General features: G+C 40.4%; 1 protein-coding gene across 1 annotated transcript in view; it reads left to right on the top strand.

Annotated features, from left to right (window-relative positions):
* The window catches only part of LOC124606718 (probable cytosolic oligopeptidase A), a 61,549-nt gene that overhangs the window by 22,633 nt on the left and 13,705 nt on the right, over positions 1–25,211 (top strand). The window contains exons 6-11 of the mRNA XM_047138748.1: positions 9,246–9,431; positions 11,136–11,251; positions 11,338–11,464; positions 15,013–15,216; positions 21,982–22,156; positions 22,246–22,358. Of these exons, the coding sequence (XP_046994704.1) occupies positions 9,246–9,431; positions 11,136–11,251; positions 11,338–11,464; positions 15,013–15,216; positions 21,982–22,156; positions 22,246–22,358 (921 nt within the window). The remainder of the gene's footprint in view (positions 1–9,245; positions 9,432–11,135; positions 11,252–11,337; positions 11,465–15,012; positions 15,217–21,981; positions 22,157–22,245; positions 22,359–25,211) is intronic.

Here is a 25,211-nt window from a genome sequence, read left to right as displayed (position 1 = left end):
TACAGGGACCAATCTGACATAGAACCAAGTCATGTCTGTCAGTAGAATGGTGAGAACTTGAGATAAGTGCCTGACATGACTCCTCCACTTGCTCTACAGTCTGCTGTGATCTTTGTCACCCTGGACTTCTTTGCACAAGATGCAATAGTCATGAATCGTTGCACCGTCCAGTCATCCAGGACTTTATCATATGCTTCAACTCGAAATGGCAACAAAAGAGTCACAGAAATATAATGGGAGACTCATTATTTTTCAGATACACCTTGACAGTGAATGCCCGTAGCTGTGAATTCTTAGTTACAAATGTCGGTCATTCCTCAATGCAGTGCACGCGTATTTATTATACACATGCACAATAGCTACAATGTATTATATGACTCAAATTCTACTATTTATCCTGCTTGAACATGTATAAGGACAAATGTGTTATTTTAGTGGACACTGTTTTTACACTACCTTATGAATCCTATGGACCATTACAAATCTGTACTGTGTATGGTGTACTTTCATTTCAAGTGATCTACACCTTCTTTTGGATCTTTAACTATAAATCAACTGTACCACAACTGTTTTTTTGTCTTTTGAAATTTGAATTTTTGAAGCATACATGTCAATAACTTTCCAATGAAATTAGATAATTTCTGCATCATTTCCTTTTGTATGGAGAACGTTAGTAATTGACTCAAACTAACTATGACATTGTGCTGCTTAAATAGTTGGACCTCTCCAGAGTCCAGCTGCTTCTCTCAGCTGTTGTAGTCTTAGATGTTGTGTAGACAGCTGTCAAAAGTTTGTATTTTTTTAAAGATATTATTTCCAGGTCATTTTCAATATGGAATTGAAGCATGTTGCTAATGACACTCATGACTCAGAAGTCTTTCTATCTGCAGAATACTACTAATCAAAGCAATAGAAAATCTTGAATTGAATGACAACAAAGTGGAAAAATTAGGTTGTAACTCAGGGCATAGAGGAGGCATTGAGTGACAAAAGGTATGATGAAAGATTGCTGGATATTATTCAGCTATTGGACTAAGTCCTTCATTAGATGTGGACAAGAAAAAACTCTGTCACATTTACTCAAGCAAAACTCACACACACTTATGACCACTGTCATCTGTGGGTGCCACTGTTTAATATATGTTGTTGTTGTTGTGGTCTTCAGTCCTGAGACTGGTTTGATGCAGCTCTCCATGCTACTCTATCCTGTGCAAGCTTCTTCATCTCCCAGTACCTACTGCAACCTACATCCTTCTGAATCTGCTTAGTGTATTCATCTCTTGGTCTCCCTCTACGATTTTTACCCTCCACGCTGCCCTCCAATGCTAAATTTGTGATCCCTTGATGCCTCAAAACGTGTCCTACCAACCGTCCCTTCTTCTAGCCAAGTTGTGCCACAAACTTCTCTTCTCCCCAATCCTATTCAATACCTCCTCATTAGTTACGTGATCTACCCACCTTATCTTCAGCATTCTTCTGTAGCACCACATTTCGAAAGCTTCTATTCTCTTCTTGTCCAAACTAGTTATCGTCCATGTTTCACTTCCATACATGGCTACACTCCATACAAATACTTTCAGAAACGACTTCCTGACACTTAAATCTATACTCGATGTTAACAAATTTCTCTTCTTCAGAAACGCTTACCTTGCCATTGCCAGTCTACATTTTATATACTCTCTACTTCAACCATCATCAGTTATTTTACTCCCTAAATAGCAAAACTCCTTTACTACTTTAAGTGTCTCATTTCCTAATCTAATCCCCTCAGCATCACCCGATGTAATTTGACTACATTCCATTATCCTCGTTTTGCTTTTGTTGATGTTCATCTTATATCCTTCTTTCAAGACACTGTCCATTCCGTTCAACTGCTCTTCCAAGTCCTTTGCTGTCTCTGACAGAATAACAATGTCATCGGCGAACCTCAAAGTTTTTACTTCTTCTCCATGAATTTTAATACCTACTCCGAATTTTTCTTTTGTTTCCTTTACTGCTTGCCCAATATACAGATTGAATAACATTGGGGAGAGGCTACAACCCTGTCTCACTCCTTTCCCAACCACTGCTTTCCTTTCATGCCCCTCGACTCTTATAACTGCCATCTGATTTCTGTACAAATTGTAAATAGCCTTTCGCTCCCTGTATTTTACCCCTGCGACCTTCAGAATTTGAAAGAGAGTATTCCAGTTAACATTGTCAAAAGCTTTCTCTAAGTCTACAAATGCTAGAAATGTAGGTTTGCCTTTTCTTAATCTTTCTTCTAAGATAAGTCGTAAGGTTAGTATTGCCTCACGTGTTCCAACATTTCTACGGAATCCAAACTGATCTTCCCCGAGGTCGGCTTCTACCAGTTTTTCCATTCGTCTGTAAAGAATTCGCGTTAGTATTTTGCATCTGTGACTTATTAAACTGATAGTTCGGTGATTTTCACATCTGTCAACACCTGCTTTCTTTGGGATTGGAATTATTATATTCTTCTTGAAGTCTGAGGGTATTTCGCCTGTCTCATACATCTTGCTCACCAGATGGTAGAGTTTTGTCATGACTGGCTCTCCCAAGGCCATCAGTAGTTCTAATGGAATGTTGTCTACTCCCAGGGCCTTGTTTCGACTCAGGTCTTCCAGTGCTCTGTCAAACTCTTCACGCAGTATCTTATCTTCCATTTCGTCTTCATCCACATCCTCTTCCATTTCCATAATATTGTCCTCAAGTACATCGCCGTTGTATAAACCCTCTATATACTCCTTCCACCTTTCTGCCTTCCCTTCTTTGCTTAGAACTGGGTTGCCATCTGAGCTCTTGATATTCATACAAGTGGTTCTCTTCTCTCCAAAGGTCTCTTTAATTTTCCTGTAGGCAGTATCTATCTTACCCCTAGTGAGACAAGCCTCTACATCCTTACATTTGTCCTCTAGCCATCCCTGTTTAGCCATTTTGCACTTCCTGTCGATCTCATTTTTGAGACATTTGTATTCCTTTTTGCCTGCTTCATTTACTGTGTTTTTATATTTTCTCCTTTCATCAATTAAATTCAATATTTCTTCTGTTACCCAAGAATTTCTACTAGCCCTCGTCTTTTTACCTACTTGATCGTCTGCTGCCTTCACTACTTCATCCCTCAGAGCTACCCATTCTTCTTCTACTGTATTTCTTTCCCCCATTCCTGTCAATTGTTCCCTTATGCTCTCCCTGAAACTCTCTACAACCTCTGGTTCTTTCAGTTTATCCAGGTCCCATCTCCTTAAATTCCCACCTTTTTGCAGCTTCTTCAGTTTCAATCTGCAGTTCATAACCAATAGATTGTGGTCAGAATCCACATCTGCCCTTGGAAATGTCTTACAATTTAAAACCTGGTTCCTAAATCTCTGTCTTACCATTATATAATCTATCTGATACCTTTTAGTATCTCCAGGATTCTTCCAGGTATACAACCTTCTTTTATGATTCTTGAACCAAGTGTTAGGTATGATTAAGTTATGCTCTGTGCTAAATTCTACCAGACGGCTTCGTCTTTCATTTCTTTCCCCCAATCCATATTCACCTACTATGTTTCCTTTTCTCCCTTTTCCTACTGACGAATTCCAGTCACCCATGACTATTAAATTTTCGTCTCCCTTCACTACCTGAATAATTTCTTTTATCTTATCATACATTTCATCTATTTCTTCATCATCTGCAGAGCTAGTTGGCATATAAACTTTTACTACTGTAGTAGGCATGGGCTTCGTGTCTATCTTGGCCACAATAATGCGTTCACTATGCTGTTTGTAGTAGCTAACCTGCACTCCTATTTTTTTAATTCTTTATTAAACCTACTCCTGCATTACCCCTATTTGATTTTGTATTTATAACCCTGTAATCACCTGACCAAAAGTCTTGTTCCTCCTGCCACCGAACTTCACTAATTCCCACTATATCTAACTTTAAGCTATCCATTTCCCTTTTTAAATTTTCTAACCTACCTGCCCGATTAAGTGATCTGACATTCCACGCTCCGATCCGTAGAACGCCAGTTTTCTTTCTCCTGATAACGACGTCCTCTTGAGTAGTCCCCACCCGGAGATCCGAATGGGGGACTATTTTACGTCCGGAATATTTTACCCAAGAGGACGCCATCATAATTTAATCAAACAGTAAAGCTGCATGTCCTCAGGAAAAGTTATGGCTGTAGTTTCCCCTTGCTTTCAGCCGTTCGCAGTAGCAGCACAGCAAGGCCGTTTTGGTTAATGTTACAAGGCCAGATCAGTCGATCATCCAGACTGTTGCCCCTGCAACTACTGAAAAGGCTGCTGCCCCTCTTCAGGAACAACATGTTTGTCTGTCATCTCAACAGATACCCCTCTGTTGTGGTTACACCTATGGTACGGCCATCTGTATCGCTGAGGCACGCAAGCCTCCCCACCAACGGCAAGGTCCATGGTTCATGGGGGGATGTATATATATATAAATGTCTGCTTGTGTCTGTGTATGTGCGGATGGGTATGTGTGTGCGTGCGAGTGTATACCTGTCCTTTTTTCCCCCTAAGGTAAGTCTTTCCGCTCCCGGGATTGGAATGACTCCTTACCCTCTCCCTTAAAACCCACATCCTTTCGTCTTTTCTTCTCCTTCCTTCTTTCCTGACGAAGCAACCATTGGTTGCGAAAGCTAGAATTTTGTGTGTATATACACTCCTGGAAATGGAAAAAAGAACACATTGTCACCAGTGTGTCAGACCCACCATACTTGCTCCGGACACTGCGAGAGGGCTGTACAAGCAATGATCACACGCACGGCACAGCGGACACACCAGGAACCGCGGTGTTGGCCGTCGAATGGCGCTAGCTGCGCAGCATTTGTGCACCGCCGCCGTCAGTGTCAGCCAGTTTGCCGTGGCATACGGAGCTCCATCGCAGTCTTTAACACTGGTAGCATGCCGCGACAGCGTGGACGTGAACCGTATGTGCAGTTGACGGACTTTGAGCGAGGGCGTATAGTGGGCATGCGGGAGGCCGGGTGGACGTACCGCCGAATTGCTCAACACGTGGGGCGTGAGGTCTCCACAGTACATCGATGTTGTCGCCAGTGGTCGGCGGAAGGTGCACGCGCCCGTCGACCTGGGACCGGACCGCAGCGACGCACGGATGCACGCCAAGACCGTAGGATCCTACGCAGTGCCTTAGGGGACCGCACCGCCACTTCCCAGCAAATTAGGGACACTGTTGCTCCTGGGGTATCGGCGAGGACCATTCGCAACCGTCTCCATGAAGCTGGGCTACGGTCCCGCACACCGTTAGGCCGTCTTCCGCTCACGCCCCAACATCGTGCAGCCCGCCTCCATTGGTGTCACGACAGGCGTGAATGGAGGGACGAATGGAGACGTGTCGTCTTCAGCGATGAGAGTTGCTTCTGCCTTGGTGCCAATGATGGTCGTATGCGTGTTTGGCGCCGTGCAGGTGAGCGCCACAATCAGGACTGCATACGACCGAGGCACACAGGGCCAATACCCGGCATCATGGTGTGGGGAGCGATCTCCTACACTGGCCGTACACCACTGGTGATCGTCGAAGGGACACTGAATAGTGCACGGTACATCCAAACCGTCATCGAACCCATTGTTCTACCATTCCTAGACCGGCAAGGGAACTTGCTGTTCCAACAGGACAATGCACGTCCGCATGTATCCCGTGCCACCCAACGTGCTCTAGAAGGTGTACGTCAACTACCCTGGCCAGCAAGATCTCCGGATCTGTCCCCCATTGAGCATGTTTGGGACTGGATGAAGCGTCGTCTCACGCGGTCTGTACGTCCAGCACGAACGCTGGTCCAACTGAGGCGCCAGGTGGAAATGGCATGGCAAGCCATTCCACAGGACTACATCCAGCATCTCTATGATCGTCTCCATGGGAGAATAGCAGCCTGCATTGCTGCGAAAGGTGGATATACACTGTACTAGTGCCGACATTGTGCATGCTCTGTTGCCTGTGTCTATGTGCCTGTGGTTCTGTCAGTGTGATCATGTGATGTATCTGACCCTAGGAATGTGTCAATAAAGTTTCCCCTTCCTGGGACAATGAATTCACGGTGTTCTTATTTCAATTTCCAGGAGTGTATGTGTTTCTTTGTGTTTCTATCGACCTGCCAGCGCTTTCGTATGGTAAGTCACATCATCTTTGTTTTTAGATATATTTTTCCTATGTGGAATGTTTCCCTCTATTATAACTATATATATATATATATATATATATATATATATATATATATATATATATATATATATATATATATATATATATATATATATATATATATATATATATATATATCAGTATAGTTTTAGGCAGTTCTTATATCAAAATGGGCAGCTTGCTATTGTCTGTGAAATCAGTTGAAAAGGGAATTGTTTCACATTGCTCTCAACTTCAAAAGGCATAAAGTAGAGCTGAAATGAACAATGAAAATATGTCCTTTATTTGATCTATTATTGTGTTGCCTACTTCTTTTGCTACAGCAAATTGGAAAATCTTTGTTGTTGCAGTTCCGAATTTCGGTGCACCCCAGACATTATACACACTAGTACAATTTTTGAATACAACAATTGCTAAGATATATTGTACGTTTCAACTCCAAAAAAAAACATGAAAGTGCCAAAGACATGTACACTATTAATACAACACCTATCACTTTAACATGACCCACAAACTGCACAGAGGCAGCACAGCCGATGTGTGTGCCTGGGGGCTTGCTACTACAAGGTTCCCCCACCACTGTTCCATGCCAGTTCATAAGCTCTCCTGACTGCACAAGTTGAGCTAGGTGCTAGGCAAGATCGTAGCTGATTTTTAACTGTTTTGTAGAATAGAATACTTGTCAGTTGCAAACCATGTTAGTTTGTGATGATATAGTAATTTTTTAAGAATTATATTACACATACACTCCTGGAAATTGAAATAAGAACACCGTGAATTCATTGTCCCAGGAAGGGGAAACTTTATTGACACATTCCTGGGGTCAGATACATCACATGATCACACTGACAGAACCACAGGCACATAGACACAGGCAACAGAGCATGCACAATGTCGGCACTAGTACAGTGTATATCCACCTTTCGCAGCAATGCAGGTTGCTATTCTCCCATGGAAACGATCGTAGAGATGCTGGATGTAGTCCTGTGGAACGGCTTGCCATGCCATTTCCACCTGGCGCCTCAGTTGGACCAGCGTTCGTGCTGGACGTGCAGACCGCGTGAGACAACGCTTCATCCAGTCCCAAACATGCTCAATGGGGGACAGATCCGGAGATCTTGCTGGCCAGGGTAGTTGACGTACACCTTCTAGAGCACGTTGGGTGGCACGGGATACATGCGTACGTGCATTGTCCTGTTGGAACAGCAAGTTCCCTTGCCGGTCTAGGAATGGTAGAGCGATGGGTTCGATGACGGTTTGGATGTACTGTGCACTATTCAGTGTCCCCTCGACGATCACCAGTGGTGTACGGCCAGTGTAGGAGATCGCTCCCCACACCATGATGCCGGGTGTTGGCCCTGTGTGCCTCGGTCGTATGCAGTCCTGATTGTGGCGCTCACCTGCACGGCGCCAAACACGCATACGACCATCATTGGCACCAAGGCAGAAGCGACTCTCATCGCTGAAGACGACACGTCTCCTTTCGTCCCTCCATTCACGCCTGTCGCGACACCACTGGAGGCGGGCTGCACGATGTTGGGGCGTGAGCGGAAGACGGCCTAACGGTGTGCGGGACCGTAGCCCAGCTTCATGGAGACGGTTGCAAATGGTCCTCGCCGATACCCCAGGAGCAACAGTGTCCCTAATTTGCTGGGAAGTGGCGGTGCGGTCCCCTACGACACTGCGTAGGATCCTACGGTCTTGGCGTGCATCCGTGCGTCGCTGCGGTCCGGTCCCAGGTCGACGGGCACGTGCACCTTCCGCCGATCACTGGCGACAACATCGATGTACTGTGGAGACCTCACGCCCCACGTGTTGAGCAATTCGGCGGTACGTCCACCCGGCCTCCCGCATGCCCACTATACGCCCTCGCTCAAAGTCCGTCAACTGCACATACGGTTCACGTCCACGCTGTCGCGGCATGCTACCAGTGTTAAAGACTGCGATGGAGCTCCGTATGCCACGGCAAACTGGCTGACACTGACGGCGGCGGTGCACAAATGCTGCGCAGCTAGCTCCATTCGACGGCCAACACAGCGGTTCCTGGTGTGTCCGCTGTGCCGTGCGTGTGATCATTGCTTGTACAGCCCTCTCGCAGTGTCCAGAGCAAGTATGGTGGGTCTGACACACCGGTGTCAATCTGTTCTTTTTTCCATTTCCAGGAGTGTATATTGAGGGGTGACTTTGTGGGGGATCATATGTGAATGTGCTCCAAAGAGAAAACTGTTGTTTCTTAGAGGACGTCTTGTGTAATTGTTATCCATTTGGAGGATAATTTTTAATATTTGAATGTATTTACTTTTTGTCATCCATTACATAAATGTGAAGTAAGTTGCTGTAGAACATTGCTCTTAATCCTATAATCACCTATTTTGTGGATTAACAAGACACAGTTTGCTGAGTAGAGGTTCTGCAGCTTTGTTGTTCTTGGTACATTTAAATTTACTTCATGATCTGTACTACATCTTTTCTCTTGGACTTACACAAGGTTTCACTGGTGTTAGTTTTACACTTATTATCACATCCATAAATATACCATCAGCATAGGTAATTACACCTTCCAAATTTGGATTTCCACACAGTGTTTGTATGAGTCTCTTTATGGACACATTCTAGTACCAGAAGGTGACAAGCTAACAGTACAGATGCTAAAATAAAATAATCCATCAATACAGGGAGTATGGAAATGTAGGCTCTGTCTGTAAAGAATGAACCTCACCAAATATTACTGAAAGCATCTGCCATACCATAGTTACCATTACACTAACATATTTTTGTCTCCACTGTGCTTGAGAATGTCTTGTGCACAGAGAATTCAGAAATTGTGAAGGATATTGTCATACTAGTTTTCTTTCTTTTTCAACTCCATGAAGTACATTTCACATTGTGGATTCCCAACTTCAGGTTCTGTGACATTTGCCTAATAATCTTGTGTCAGTGAAAAACCAAGTATAGAACTTGTTTGCACTACTTCAGCACAGGTGCAATGCATGCTCTTCGTAAAATACGTAGCATCATTGGTTAAGAAGTTAGGATAGGTAAATCTAAATCATATATGCAAAATTACTTTGCTACAGAAGCCAACCAGGTCGTGGTCCTTGGACAGTCACATTGCAGCCTGCAGTGGCCACTGGATTTCTAGAGCATTGTGCAGATAGAGATCAGCGCTGGAATGTGTGGCAGGCGAGTGTACGCCGCTGTTCGACACACAATGAGAAATCGTTGGAGAACAGCACAACTGTCCAGGAGATCCGTATACAGAGGTGAGTTAATACCTTAATAATCCACTGCAAATACCTCAAGTTTTACAGAAACAGGGAGTATACGCTGCGGGACAACTGGGAAAAACCTGGGAATTTTTTCATCTGGGCGAAAACTGGGAAAAACCCGGAATTTTTAAGAATTCCAGGAATTTTTCGTTGTTTTAGTTTTCAGCTAAACTTGCTTACTTGTGACTGGTAAGAACTGGTACTCTAACAAGCAATTTTACTTTAGCCTGTTACTGCAATATAATACTGCAGCAGTAAAATGTAAACGAGGAAAAAAATTAATAAATAAAACTTAAGTTGTAAAGGAAATGCGCAATTTACAGAAACAAAACACAGCACACACACAAGCGCCTGCCAACAGCAAAATGTGTCGAAGGCTTTAGGACGAAGACTGCAATTATTCATAACAACAAACTGCTGGGCGTGATGTCACAGCAGTTAACATTAGGTTCGTTTGAGAAGTCGCCAGCGGGCTTATGATTGGCTTACAAAAGCGCATGGCGATCTCGACTTCAATGCTTCGGAAACTAACGTTCTGTGTTTGGTGAAAATCGACTATATAATTTCGTAATATGAAAATATACTGCGTACATATTGCTGCAAATCAAAGATCTTTCCAAAACACATTTCTTTCTGGGGTTTGTTTCCTAAAGTGGCAGGAGGTTGTACACCGGTGTATAAAACCTTAACGTTGAGTTAACCATTCAAAGGATTGATAAGTTTTACAACCCCGAGGGAAAGTATACTGTCACTTACCACAGGAAAAGTGTATTTTCACCCTGGAGAAAGTTTATTTTTTAACCAGGAAAAAGCCGGGAATTTTTTTTTCTTGTTCGCGTATACATCCTGAGAAAGCATTTGAGATATTTATTCCTGCATCTTTTTTCACTTCAGTTCATCCTTTCTATTACACTTTGGACGTCAGCACAACTACATTTTTGAATATGAAGTTTCATTTAAAACTGCCCTTGCAAGTACTGAAAAATTCTGCTATTTTGTGTGTTTTTTAAATTCTATTTTTTATTAAAGTCAATAAATTTTCATGTACTTAATTAATTTTTTTACAGTTACATATATAGTTAAAAATTTCGTTAAGACATCTTGTTACATGAGTGCCTGCACTGAAAGCAAAACATGCTACAGCCCATTATAAATCAATTATCTTCCATATTCATATGTAACTTCTGATTTGATAATAGCTAAGAAATGGAAAGCTGGATTGATATACATTGAACAAGCACATCAACATCCTTTTGTAATATTTCTCTCTATCACAAACCTCTATTGTGGACCATTTAGCGCTCAGCTGGTTGCATTTTATCATGATGTGGTGCTAGTATAATACACACTCTGTTACTGCATGCTGCCACAAGTTGTTTCCAAATGAGAACTCCTAGAGAAATTAATAAGAGTAGTAAATAACCATAGATAAAATATTAAGAACTCTTTTTCGCTGATTTAAATTACTGCATCTGCAGTCATCAATTAAATAACTGTTAATATGTAAATATTTATGATGATGATGATGATGATGACAAACAAGTACATATGATTAATCAACACTACTATGTCGTTATAACCATTCTCTGTTAATAATACTCCACCTATAAAGTTTACACATCATCTTTATTTCTGTATACTTGACTTACTAAATGAATTATGAGATGGAAATGGATCAGACTTCTTTATTTTCTACAGGAGGAATTTAGCAAAGCTCTTGGGATACGACAAGTATGCTGATTTGTCAATGGAAACAAAGATGGCAGGAAGTGTGGAAAATGTTCAAAAGATGTTAAGTCACCTTTTAGACAAAGGTAAACATTCCAGTTTTTTATTTATACAAGTATTATTAGGTACTGAATTAGTAAAATGAAAATAAAATTGTAAAAAATTATTTCAGCACTCCCTGTTCAAGAGGAAGAACTTCTACAACTGGAAACATTTGCAGCAGAACAGGGATTTGAAGGTCCCATGCAAATATGGGATGTACCTTATTGGAAGACAAGGCAGCAGAAACTGGAATTTGGGTATTTCTTTAAGACGAATCATCACTTGGATCAGTATTGGGCTTTAATGCTGTAGTGATGAGTAAATTATTTATTTGATTGCCGTTTGAAGTGAGCATGGAAAACATGATTTTTGCTAGTGTAGTAAAAAAGAGTAAGGCACATTTCCTTATAAAAGAGGGCAGGCAATATGTTAGGAATTTCAAATAATTAGAGCTTGTTTTGAAGAGGAGGGAAAGGGAGAGGGGGTGTTAGTGCTTTGTTTTGTTGAGGGTGTCACGAAGTAAGTTGGGATGTTTTTTTACTTCCCCTCTTGTTTTGCTATCTGCCTCCTTAAATTCATTTTTTCATTTATCATTAACATATGTGAGTGTAATCTGCATTTTCATAAAAGAGAAAGGTTGGCCTGCAGTTTTAAAGAATATAACATAATATCTCATTTTGTGCGTAGTTTTGTGTATGTAATTGATTTTATAATTTATTTTGACTATTCCTAGTTAATATCTTCCATTATAGGGTGAAATCAGTAATTGTTTTGTAACTTAAATTGTATTGTTGACTTACAAACAACTATTAATTGTGTACTAATTATAAACATATGGAGGAACAATTACTAGTATTCTTAAAGGATCTATTTGGCTCTATTCAAAAATATGTTAGCAAAGCCAGCCCTTCATTAATCACAAAGTAATTACCAGTTTTGTCAAAAGTATTGTTTGTGTGACTATACAGTGTGATCCATTGATCATGACCGGGCCAAATATCTCACGAAATAAGCATCAAACGAAAAAACTACAAAGAACGAAACTTGTCTAGCTTGAAGGGGGAAACCAGATGGCGCTATGGTTGGCCCGCTAGATGGCGCTGCCATATGTCAAACGGATATCAACTGCGTTTTTTTTTTTTTTTTTTTAAATAGGAACCCCCATTTTTTTATTACATATTCGTGTAGTACGTAAATAAATATGAATGTTTTAGTTGGATCACTTTTTTGGCTTTGTGATAGATGATAGGTGATATTTCAATGTGTTCAGTTAATTTAATGAGTCAAGTTTTAATTGTAATTTCTATAAATTACACCTCAAACAAAGTGTAGTTTCAGTGCCTATTATTGTGATGATATATAAGGACCCAATTTTTGGTCCCGAGACAGTCAGTCCACGGCCAAGTTTCAGACAAGAAACCTGTGTTAGTTAGAACAACAACAATGCATCAACTTAAACGTGAAATAAGTGTTACACAAATAGGCCATGTGGTAAAGCAATGACAGTGTCTGTTCAGTTTATTTGAAAGACTGTGAAATCTGTGGTGAGGTTTTCACTGCTCATAGATAGTCAACATTAAACTATTGTAGCAGTATGTTAATGTTTACCTGCAAACTATTAATGAGATTTATCGAAAGTTAAACAATAGTGCACTGACGATATAACTTTGTATTATTGGGGGAGGGGGGGTGGGGTTGTGAACAGTGAAAGTAAAGAACTGTGAAACGCAAATGTGCACCAGTCGGCTACATCGTTTAAAGTAGTCAATGTTGAACTTCCACCTCCCATTTTTCAGCCAGTATAGCAACACAGTACATCAACACTGAGGACCATCAACAAAGAAATAAAGCAGGCTAACATCACAAGAGTACAAGCACTTTTGGCATTTTTCAGAAATTAAATATCTTTTCTTATGTTTCATGCTATTTTATTCACAAGATACATTCATATTCTCTGGCTCCATGTCATTTTATTTCCTTGCCCTCTCCTGATGTAAAATGTATTTACTCAAACTGCGTGACTAAAGTAGTTACTGTGCAGGATGTTAATGTTAATAAGAACCATCTCAGTTCTTGATGCATTTATTATGATGTGACCAGTTTCATTTAATGAACTTTATCAGATGACTTTGCAGCTGACCAAAACAACAATGAGCTAAAAACTACTGTATCCTACACATAATAAATGATATGCAACTCACACTGCCACAGTCTTCATAAAAATTCCCACAGAAATATGTGCTGAGATAGTGACTCAAGTCTGGTCGTCTTACATAAAGTTGAAGGCACATCCTGGAACATGTAGATGATTATGTCAAGTCTGGTATAGATTATTCAGGGATTTTGTTTGGTAATGTTGTGGCTTGTCCAGCTTGCAGTTACCAACACCAAAGGTGCAGAAACTGGTTTGAGGTGATGGAAATCAGAGTTGGAGTACCATTAACATCACCTTTAAATGTCTTCTCATTTTGACTCAGAACTATATATTGTGGCTACAGAGGCGTATCCATTGTGTGTTATGCCAAACAAATACCTGGTTACATATCCAAAGGTTTGGCAGGGCGATGATAAGCTGCTTACTCAGCTCGACTGGCCATAGTTGGTGAATGTCCAGACACAACTTTTGAACAAAGTCTGATACCTCAATAAGGTCATTAGGCATATTGCTGAAGAATTCACTGGGCAATCAAACTGATTGGCCATAGACCTGTTCTGATGCTGTGGCATTTCCCAGTAGCACAGTTGGAAGAGTTTCTGTCCAGTGTTGTGATTCATTGCATCTTAGAGCCACTTTTATGTTATGGTGCAACTATTCAACTAAGCCTTCCACTGCTGGATGATAAGCTGTGGTTCGAATATGCTTCATGCCTAATAAAACAGCAAGTCATTTAAATAGACTTGAATCATATTGCCTGCCTTAGTCAGTAGTGATACGTAGGGGCACTCCAAAATAAGCGATCCATCCCTGAAAAAAAAGGTGGTTGCAATGGTTTTAGTGGTGGCATCAGCGATAAGAAAAACTGCAGACCAACTGGCGAAGCGGCCGATGGCAGTTAGACAAGTGTGTCCTTCAGATGGTGTTAAAGGTTCAAGAACAGCTTATATGTGGGGCCAACTTATGGCCCAACTGACAAAAGCTGCCTCTTGGGTTGCCAAGATGAGTGGGGCACCATAAGCGCCAAAACTTAAAATTTCTATGCAGGATGTATCACAAGTAGTAGCAGCCAGTTGTGGTGTGCCAAGCTCCAAAAAAGGGGGGGGGGGGGGGGCAGGAATGCCCAACTGCAAGATTTGTATACAGTGTGTATCACAATTAGTAATGAAAACTGACATGGTTGAAAGTGTATGAGGGAAAGGAGGAGGGAGGAGGGGTGCCAAATAGTAAGTTGCTTGTGAGGATAAATGTTCTCAAACTGGCCGTACATATGTGAAGATATTCAGATTATTGGTTGCATGGAACAAAAATATCAGGAGGTGCACTGATATGGTGGATGATGATATGATGTTGACAGGCCACTTATAATTGTATCTCTATTTGCCAGACTTTCTCACTGAACCTTCAGGATCAGGCAGCAGACTGGGATCAACAGCAGACATGTTGTTAATCATGTGTAGTATCTTGTATAAGATTATTATAAATCTTTTGCTGTTAAGATATGTAGTTATCAACCAAAGACCTAATTTATAAAGTGCATGACATTCAGTGTATATGAAACATAGTTGCTAATTTAGTTCCATATTATAATCTTGATTGTGTTTAGTTTGTACTTCATATATTTAATGGTGTAATCATTTTTCTGTGTAGGTTGGATGAAGATTCCATTCGGGAGTATTTTCCATTACCGAAGGTGCTCTCTGGATTGTTTATGCTTTGTGAATCTCTGATGGGTTTGCAGTTTGTTGAAGAATCTGGAGTAGACAAATGGAATCCTGATGTCCAGTTCTACAACATATTTGAGGTTGGAAGCACAGAACCTGTTGGCAGTTTCTTTATTGATCCTTACATCAGGTAGCTACTTAGCAGGAAAAAATGGTATTAGTAAGAGTAAACAAATTTCAGACATTGGCTGTTACTGATACAGGAGCAGAAAGGAATAATAAAATAAGTTGGGAGTATCTACCAAGTATTTTATAAATTTGCAAAAGTAACAGATTTGATCTTACAAAATATAATTAAAGATGTGCACTGTATCTGTAAATGTCAGCTATGGTGGGAATGTTGTAGAATGGGAAGGGGAAGAGCAACATACCAATCATTTATTGTTGTCCCTTGGAACCATGCATTTGTCCATTGACAGAGACCATTTTTCTTGTATGTTTTGTGCCAAAATACCAAATTCACTAGAAACAAGTACAAACTAGAACTGCATAATTCTGTTATGTATTTTGGTCACAAATGCAGAAATCATAAAGAAAATTTTGATCAAATACGGGAAAGTCATAGGTGGAATACTAATAATGGAAGGAATGAAGGTAACAATTCAACATATAGTTGCGGCCTGGCATGATTGACTTGAAAAAGTTTCTGAGTTATCAGCCAGTGTGTTTCACAGCTAACCAATACAAAATACGAATGCTTTAGATTAAAGGAGACCACTCACCAAAAAGCAGAAGCATTGAGTCATCAGTACACACACACACAAGAGAGAAAACTTGGTATATTTTGGAGTTATCCTTTTGTGAGCAAAACACACACTCAATCACTCAGTCACTCACCCACTCATATGCCTACACACACACACACACACAACACACACACACACACACACACACACACACACACACACACACACTGAATTGAATAAGTCGTCGTCTTGGATACAGCAGATTGGATGAAGAAAGGGGTGAGGGGCGGAATATTGGAGACCGCAGAGAAAATTGTGCAGATGATAATTCTTAAACATATAAACCTAATTGTAGCTGTGTGGAGCAGGAGTCAGAGTCAGATATAGATCAGTGACTTTTGAAGATTGAGGCTAAGTGAATCAGGAAAAAGATGCAATATGCTACTAAATGATAAAATTGGTATTGACCACAGTTTTTCAGTGGCTCATCTGTGATCAGGTCTGCATAAAAACATGCAGTAGTTGCTGCAGAGTATACATGTCACAAGACTATTTACACATGTACTCCTACTTTTGATGTGAGAGATTATATGAGTAATAGGCGATGTGCTGCTAATGGATGGGTAGAAAAAGTCCTACAACTGGGATTTTCACTCAGATATGCTATGTAGGACTGGGATCAAGAATGGGGTAAGGCTAGGAAAATATGCTTTGTAGGTTTAGTGGTTGACAGAATGCTACTTGTGGGAGAAGAGAATGCTTTTGGGGAGGCTGTTTCTCTGCCCAGATGGTAGTCAAAGCTGTGGTAGAGGATGTAGTTTAGCAGTTTGTTTTGGGTGGTCATACATAATGAGAAAGTTTGGTCCTTTGCGAACGGTTTGCAGTTGCAGCTGGGGTATTATGGTCAAGGAAAGTGAGATCTATTTGTGGACCAGATTTGGGGAAAAGAGTAGTGCATGCCTGTTACGGACTCAAGAAGGCTTTCAGCATCCTGGAAAGGGGCTGCTCTCTACTCAAGATGTTCTGTTTTTGGGTAGCATGCATGTACAGAAGAGACTCTGATGTCAAAGAGATGGTAGCCATAAAAATATGTTTACAAGGGCTGTTCAAAAAGTAAGCTGACTTCACAAATTGCACAGGTAACATACATTGGATAATCAATCTATTTTTTTGTTTTGTTGGCACACATGTCTCGAACATATGTTCACAGTTCCAAGTGTACAGCACACTTAATTTGTTTTTACAGATAGAAAGGTTAGATGTTTTTTAGTGTGCTCGGTGATTTTCGATTTTTATAAAAATAGAGCAAAGAATCTGCGTCAAATTTTGTGTGAAAAATGGAATCAAGTGCTCTAAAACACTTGAAATGTTGACAGTGGCATATGGTGAGTCTGCTCTAATTTAAAAAAAAAAAAAAAAAAAAAAATGGTTTAAAGTGGTTCAAGCTCTTCCAAGATGGCCAACGACGAACCTCCCTCTGGACACCCCAGCACATCAACAACAGAAGATAATGTCGAAGCTGTGGAGAAAATTGTTTTGGAAAATCGTCGAATTACTATAAGAGAAGTTGCTGAGAATGTTGGTATATTTGTCAGCTCATGTCATGCAATTTTTAGATGTTTGGGGCACGAGACTTGTGTCAGCGAAGTTTGTTCCAGAACTTCTCAATTTTGATCAGAAGAACTGTCGCATGAGCATCGCTCAGGAGCTCTTAAATGACATCAATGATGATCCTGATTTGCCCAGAAGGGTCATAACTGATGACAAGATATGGATTTACAGTTATGATTTTGAAATCAAAGCCCAATCATCCCAATGGAAGCATCCTAGTGAGCCACGACCGAAAAAAGCACTCCAAGTTCGATCAAATGTCAAAGTTTTGGTCACTGTTTTTATTTTAATTACCATGGCATAGTGCATCATGAATTTTTGCCTCAAGGTCATACAGTCAACAATGAATATGACCTTGATGTTATGTGCTGTTTGCGAGAAGCAGTACACAAAAACATCCGGAATTGTGGAAAACAATTCATGGCTTTTGCATCACGACAATGCACCTGCTCATTCATTGTTGCTTGTGAGAGATTTTTTGGCCAAAAACAACATGACCATCATGCCTCAGCCATCATATTCACTGGATTTGGCTCTCTGTGACTTTTTCCTCTTCCAAAAACTGAAGAGCCCTGTGAAGGACGAAGATTTTCAATGATTGAGGAAATGAAAACTGTATTGCTGGAAGTACTCAAGGCTGTACCAAAAAGTGCTTATGAGAAGTGCTTCAAGGATTGGAAGAAGCATTGGCACAAGTGTATTGTATCTGAGTGGGGATTACTTTGAAGGAGACAATATGAATATTGATGAATAAATAAATATTTTTTCATAAAAATATAAAGTCACCTTACTTTTTGAAGACATCTCATATTGTTGACCATTTTTGGGCTTATATTGCATGAAATGTCTGTGGAGCCATCAGAGAATAGGAAGTCAACTTCCAGAAAGGTGGCTAATTGAGCTGAAGAGGATCAAGTGAAACATGTATTTATAACAAACTTATAACAAACCTATCATGTGTCTCTGTGCCTCCAATTCTGAATGTCATATTGCTCATGTATTATGTTCTTTTCTGTATTATTTTCTTATTAGCTCTTAAAGGTAATAACCATTGCTTATTAAAGTAGCTGTTATACTTTTACAAGCAGTAACAGTTTTGTGTGAATGCTGTTTTTATCTTTCTACTGCGATCAGCAATCTCTTTTCTTTTTGTGATCATAAAATCACTGGAACTCATTTTTTATTTAAAGTATTTGTATGGAGTGCAGCCATGTATGGAAGTGCAACATGGATGATAAATAGTTTGGACAAGAAGAGAATAGAAGCTTTCGAAATGTGGTGCTACAGAAGAACTCTGAAGTTTAAATGGGTTGATCACATAACTAATGAGGAGGTATTGAATAGAATTGTGGACAAGAGAAATTTGTGGCACAACTTGACTAGAAGAAGGGATTGCTTGGTAGGTCATATTCTGAGGCATCAAGGGATCACCAATTTAGTATTGGAGGGCAGCGTGGAGGGTAAAAATTGTAGCGGGAGTCAAAGAGATGAATACACTAAACAGTTTCAGAAGGATGTAGGTTGCAGTAGGTACTGGGAGATGAAGCAGCTTGCACAGGATAGAGTACAATGGAGAGCTGCATCAAACCAGTCTCAGGACTGAAGACCACAACAACAACAAAACCACTGGAATGGGTGGTCTAAAAGTTCTTAGCATATCCAGATTTAGATTTTCTGTAATTTGCATAAATCTTAGCAAACAATTTCCGGGATGGTTCCTCCAGTGAAATCATATCTCGTCCCATCCCTTGTCTTTCAAACGAGTTATCTGCTTTTAGTGGCCTTACTATTGTTGAAACATCAAACTCCAACCTTCTTTCTTTCCTGTCGTTCTGTGAGATAATGTTTGTATGATGTAGTAGTAAAATAGTGTTAGAATCAAAACTTAAGAGTTTCGGAAGACTTAAAATCAAACAAGGCAGAAGATACAGGTAACATTCCATCAGAATTTCTAAAATCATTTGGGAAGTGGCAACAAAACAACTATTCATGTTGGTGTGTAGAAGTATGAGTCTGGTGATATATCATCTGACTTTCAGAAAAATATCATCCACACAATTCCACAGATTGCAACAAGGGTGAGAATTGTCACAGAATCAGCTTAACGCTCATGAATTCAAGTGGCTGACAAGAATAATATGCATCAGAATGGAAAAGCAAATTGAGGATGTGTTAGATGACAATCAGTTTTGCTTTAGGAAAGGTAAAGGCCCAGGTAGGCAGTTCTGACATTGCAGTTGATAATGGAAGCAAGGCTAAAGAAAAATAAGACATATTCATAGGATTTATTGACCAGGAAGAGGCATTGGACAATGTAAAATGTTGCAAGGTGTTTGAAATTCTGAAGTAAGAGTAAGCTATAGGGAGAGATGGCTAATGTACAAGAGCCAAGAGGGAATAATAAGAGTGAAAGACCAAGAACGAAGTGCTCAGATTAAAAAGGGTGTAAGATACGGATGTAGTCTTTCACCACATACTAATCAATTTATACAATGAAAAACAATGATGGAAATAAAAGAAAGGTTCAGGAGTGGAATTAAAATTCAAGGTGGAAGGATATCAATAACAACATTCGCTGATTATATTGCTATCCTCAGTGAAAGTGAAAAAGAATTACAGGTTCTGCTGAATCGAGTGAACAATTGGTTGAGTACAGAATACGAATTTAGAGTAAATCAAAGAAAGGTGAAAGTAATGAGAAGTAGTTGAAATGAGAATAGTAAGAAACTTAACATCGGGATTGGTGGTCACAAAGTAGGTGAAATTAAGGCAGTCTGTTACCTAGGTAGCAAAATAACAGATGGAAGCATTGGATATGTGGTGCTACAGGTGAATATTGAAAATTAGGTGTACTGGTAAGGCAAGGAATGAGGAAGTTCTGCACAGAATCGGAGAGTAAAAGGGATATATGGAAAACACTGTCAAGAAGGAGGGACAGGCTGGTAAGTCATGATACTAGAGGGAGCTGCAGTAGGTAAAAACTGTAGAGGAAGATAGAGATTGTAATACATCCATTACATAATTGAGGACCTAGGTTGCAAGTGCAGTTCCGAGAGTAAGAGGTTGGTACAGGAGAGGCATTCGGTGTGGGTGTATCAAACCAGTCAGAAGACTAATGATTAAAAAATGCTTGATATAAAAAAGAGAATTCAGACAGGCATTTGCAAATATTTAATGGTAAATATGCAGTTAATTTCCTTTGATATCAAAGCTTTTTATCATTACGGGCAAGGAGATGAAAGGAAAAAATAAAAAATAAAATATTTGATATTATTGTTGCAAGTAGATCAATGAAAGGGAGGATGTTGTCATTTGAACTACATGACAGTTCTCTGCAAACTGCAACTCTCTAGCCAGTATAACTTTGACTTCTGCAAGCAAAACAGGAACCTCAATTATAATTGTAACCCACTGCTGAAACTATAATTCAGAGTACTATGTGGATATTAATTTGTGGATTTATGAAACTGTAACTTGGTGAGTAAGTGCTGACTACAGATCTAAAGGTCTGAGGCTCAATTTTCAGTCATATGTAAGATATTTTTCCGTGATTATTACTTCTTTGACCTATTGGCAGTGATGTGGTAATGTGAAAAATGCCAATTTGTGTTGTGGTTTGGAATCGATGTTGGACTGTAGACACACAAATAACTTATTAAAAGACATTTTATCAGAGGCTGTCCTCATATAACTGCATGGGTAATCCATTTCAGAAATTGGAAGAAACATAGCACCTCCAGTAGGACCATGCCTAGTAAAGCACTGTAATACTCAAACCACCCTTCAGTCTCTGACAAAGTTGCTTTTATTTTTGTACTTAATTTATATTTTACTTTCTCTCATGGTGGTCTTCTCTTTTCACTAGTTCAGTATGGCACTGCAAATGATATAGAAAGTGTGGTGTCACCGCCAGACACCACACTTGCTAGGTGGTAGCCTTTAAATCGGCTGCGGTCTGTTAGTATACGTCGGACCCACGTGTCGCCACTATCAGTGATTGCAGACCGAGCGCCGCCACACGGCAGGTCTAGAGAGACTTCCTAGCACTCGCCCCAGTTGTACAGCCGACTTTGCTAGCGATGGTTCACTGACAAAATACGCTCTCATTTGCCAAGACGATAGTTAGCATAGCCTTCAGCTACGGCATTTGCTACAACCTAGCAAGGCGCCACATTCAGTTGCTATTGATATTGTAAATACTGTACAGACAAGAGCTACGTTCAACATTAATGGATTAAAGTTAAGTATTCTACCAGTTACCTCCTTTTTTCTAAGTTCTAATTACCTTATCCTGTTCCAGACCTCACGCCAGCCTACGTGAGCTTAAACGCGTGCCTTTCGGCTTCCTCCAAACTCCGTGGGTTGGCTCCTGCCAATCCACAACAGAAAGCCCTGAATCAGAGAACTTAAAAACCAAAAGATGTCAGTAATAACATTTTCCATTTATCATCACAGTAAACTGGGTATTTTGAATTCTTTGTAATATGAAAAATAAAAAATAGCTCCAAATGTGCTGTGTGTTTCCACATGCCTTAAAATAGCTTTGAAGCAGCATAATGAAATGATTTTATATTGTATAAATTCTAATTTTGTTTTAGGGAAGATGAAAAGTTGCAAATGGATGGAGCCTCTGGTTGGATGATTCCTATGGCAAATAAATGCACAATAATTGGAAGAAAGCCTTTAGCAGCTCTTGTGTTCAATTTTCGGCCGCCTCTTTACGGGAAGCCATCTTTGTTGTCCTTCACTGAGGTGAACCGCCTTTTCAAGACGGTAATGAAATTTCTTATGTTTGAATGAAGTGGTAAATTACACTTTGCACATAAGGAAGCTGCTAATTGTTCAAAATTTTGTTTTTACAGTTTGGTCATGGATTGCAACATCTCCTTTCCAAGGCCTCCTACAGTGAAGTTAGTGGCCTTTCAAATTTGGAATGGGATGCTGCTGAAATAAGCAGCAATGTCTTAGATAACTGGTGAGTTCTGTTCCGTATGTTTGTGAAGATATAATGGTACATAAATAACTTCTTCTTACAAGTGTATCATTACAGTATGAACACCATAGTCTGTGAAAATGTCAGTTAGACAACATGGGTTGTTACATTCAGCGAATAAAGAGAATAATGTTGTAGATGGCAGGGTATCGTATAAGTAACTTGGGAGTAGCTGGAAACATAATTATGGTCCATACAGACTGGAGCACTCAGAAACTAGACTGTGATAGAACAGTGCCTAGTATTAAGATGTTCAGGTAATTAGTGAAGTGTTACCTAACACATCTGCAAAGTATGTGTGAAGTTAGTATGAATAGTAGGGCAGAAGAGTAAGAGATCCTCAGACAGACACCCCTAACTGTGCAATTTAGGATGAGCCACACATACATGTGCACAAGAACGTCCTTGTGAATGCAGTCTGTCAGCACACATGTGCGCAGACTGGCCTCAGCAGCCAGAGACAGTGGTTGTGTGTGTGTTTGTGTGTGTGTGTGTTTTGTTTATTCCCGATGAAGGTCTTTTTGCCAAAATCTTATTTTCCACTTTCTGACAGTCTTTTTTGTTGTGCCTATCTGTGACTCAGCATTCGCACCATATGGTGAGTAGCAACTGTTCTTTTCGTTCTATTGTTGGATTTTCCATTATCTTTTATTCATTAGACAAAAGTGTGCAACTGTATTAAAATACTTCATGGACCACAGCATCAACCTGGAGGAAAATTATCTAAGGCCTTCTGGAGCTCATGAAAATACAGAGTGAGGCGAGTTTTACATAATCACTGTTTGCAGAATCCATATTGATTCCTACAGATGTGGTTTTCAGCCTCCAGGCAGGTCATAATATGTAAGTGTAAAAAATGTGTTCCTTAATTCTGCAACATATTGTGTAAGTAATATAGGTGTATATTTAAGCTCGTAAGTTTAATGACCCTGACTGAAAATTGGAATGACCTAGATCTTTTTGCAGTATCTTTGAATGGATCTTTGCTAAAGTGACCTGTGATAAACTGCTGCTAGAAGAAGCAAATTCCTTCACATAATGTATATAGAATATTGTGAAGTTCTCTTCAGTTCCATTTGCCTTTCTGTGAATGCGTTTAGTTGGTGTACTGTGCTTTTTGATCACTAACCACAATGTAATCATGATGGTAGAATGTTCTGGCACAATATAAATAATTTAGAAGTAAAGAGAGCAACTTACCAAATAATAGAGATGGTGAGTCACCAACAGGCATATAAACGAGACTGAAAACTTGCTAGCTTTGGAATGCATCCATTTTTGAGCTAGAGCGCGCCCCTGTGCCCCCCCCCCCTCCCCCCTCCACACACACACACTCTGCTCATTGATTGGGCTGAGGAATTGTGCCAGGTGTAGTGGGAGGGGGAGAAGGGAGGTGGGAAGTGGAAGGTAGGTTGGGGAAGGGTGGCTGATGGCTAAGAGAGAGGCAGCTGGTGTACAGGATTGGAATCCATGAGCAAGAGGTAGTAGGTGTATGCAATAGGATTGGAGCGGATGATGATGTGCTGGAGTGGATATCGAAGAGTTGACAGAACGAGGAAGGAAGGGGAGACTGTGGAGAAGAGGGTTTGGTTGTAGGTTGAGTGAAGTTGGGTTGCTGGGGCAGAGTGGGGGTTGGCGTGGGATGGGGCTAGTGGAGATTGAGGTCAGGAGGATTTCGGGACTAAAGGATGTGTTGTGAGGACAGTTCCCATCTATGTAATTCCAGTTGTTTGCGGGGAGAGGATTTGGATGGCATGGGTTGTTAAGCTGCCATTGAGAGCTTGTTGTGCTCAGCAATGTGTTCTGCCACATGGTGGTCAACTCTGCTCTTGGCCATCATGTAGTCAGCTCTGCTTGTGTCCACATTTTGGTGGCTATCGTTCATTGTGGTGGACAGTTGGTTGGTTGTCATGCCCACATAGAATGCAGTGTAGAAATTATAGCTAAACTGTTATGACATGGGTGCTTTCACTGATGGCCCAGCTGCTGATGGAATATGGCTTATGCAGTGGTCTGCTTGATAGACTTGAAAGAGAATAGACACATACTTTTTAGTGGTTTATTTATTGTGAGTTTTCTGAATTATTCATCTGCTTATCCATGGAGAGAAACATCATCAATCTAATGTATAAGAGGTGTTCAGTAAGTAATGCAGTACTTTGTTTTCATGTAAGCAGGATGGCGGGAAGTGGGAGGTAGGTTGGGGAAGAGGGCTGATGGCTGGGGGAGAGGCACCATATTATTCTGCACACTTTTGGCCACAAAATCCTATTTTTCAACATAATGTCCATTCTGTCTTTTGCCACCTTACTGGGAGAGCCTGTATACCAATATTTTACCACTCTGCCACTTGACCTTCCCATCTTCCATGTACTGCTTCTTGAGGAATGCATCCTTTATTGGTCCAAACAGATGGAAATTTGAATGTGCAAGATCCGGACTGTAGGGTGGGCAAAGAAGTTCTGTGGGCTCTTCTCAGGTGCACAGACTTGCGTATGGCCATAGTGCAGGGTTATTACAAATGATTGAAGCGATTTCACAGCTCTACAATAACTTTATTATTTGAGATATTTTCACAATGCTTTGCATACACATACAAAAACTCAAAAAGTTTTTTTAGGCATTCACAAATGTTCGACATGTGCCCCTTTAGTGATTCGGCAGACATCAAGCCGATAATCAAGTTCCTCCCACACTCGGCGCAGCATGTCCCCATCAATGAGTTTGAAAGCATCGTTGATGCGAGCTCGCAGTTCTGGCACGTTTCTTGGTAGAGGAGGTTTAAACACTGACTCTTTCACATAACCCCACAGAAAGAAATCGCATGGGGTTAAG

Source organism: Schistocerca americana, chromosome 3 (assembly GCF_021461395.2).
Source record: "Schistocerca americana isolate TAMUIC-IGC-003095 chromosome 3, iqSchAmer2.1, whole genome shotgun sequence".
Taxonomy (NCBI): Eukaryota; Metazoa; Arthropoda; class Insecta; order Orthoptera; family Acrididae; genus Schistocerca; species Schistocerca americana.
This window is presented reverse-complemented; position numbering and strand designations above follow the sequence as displayed.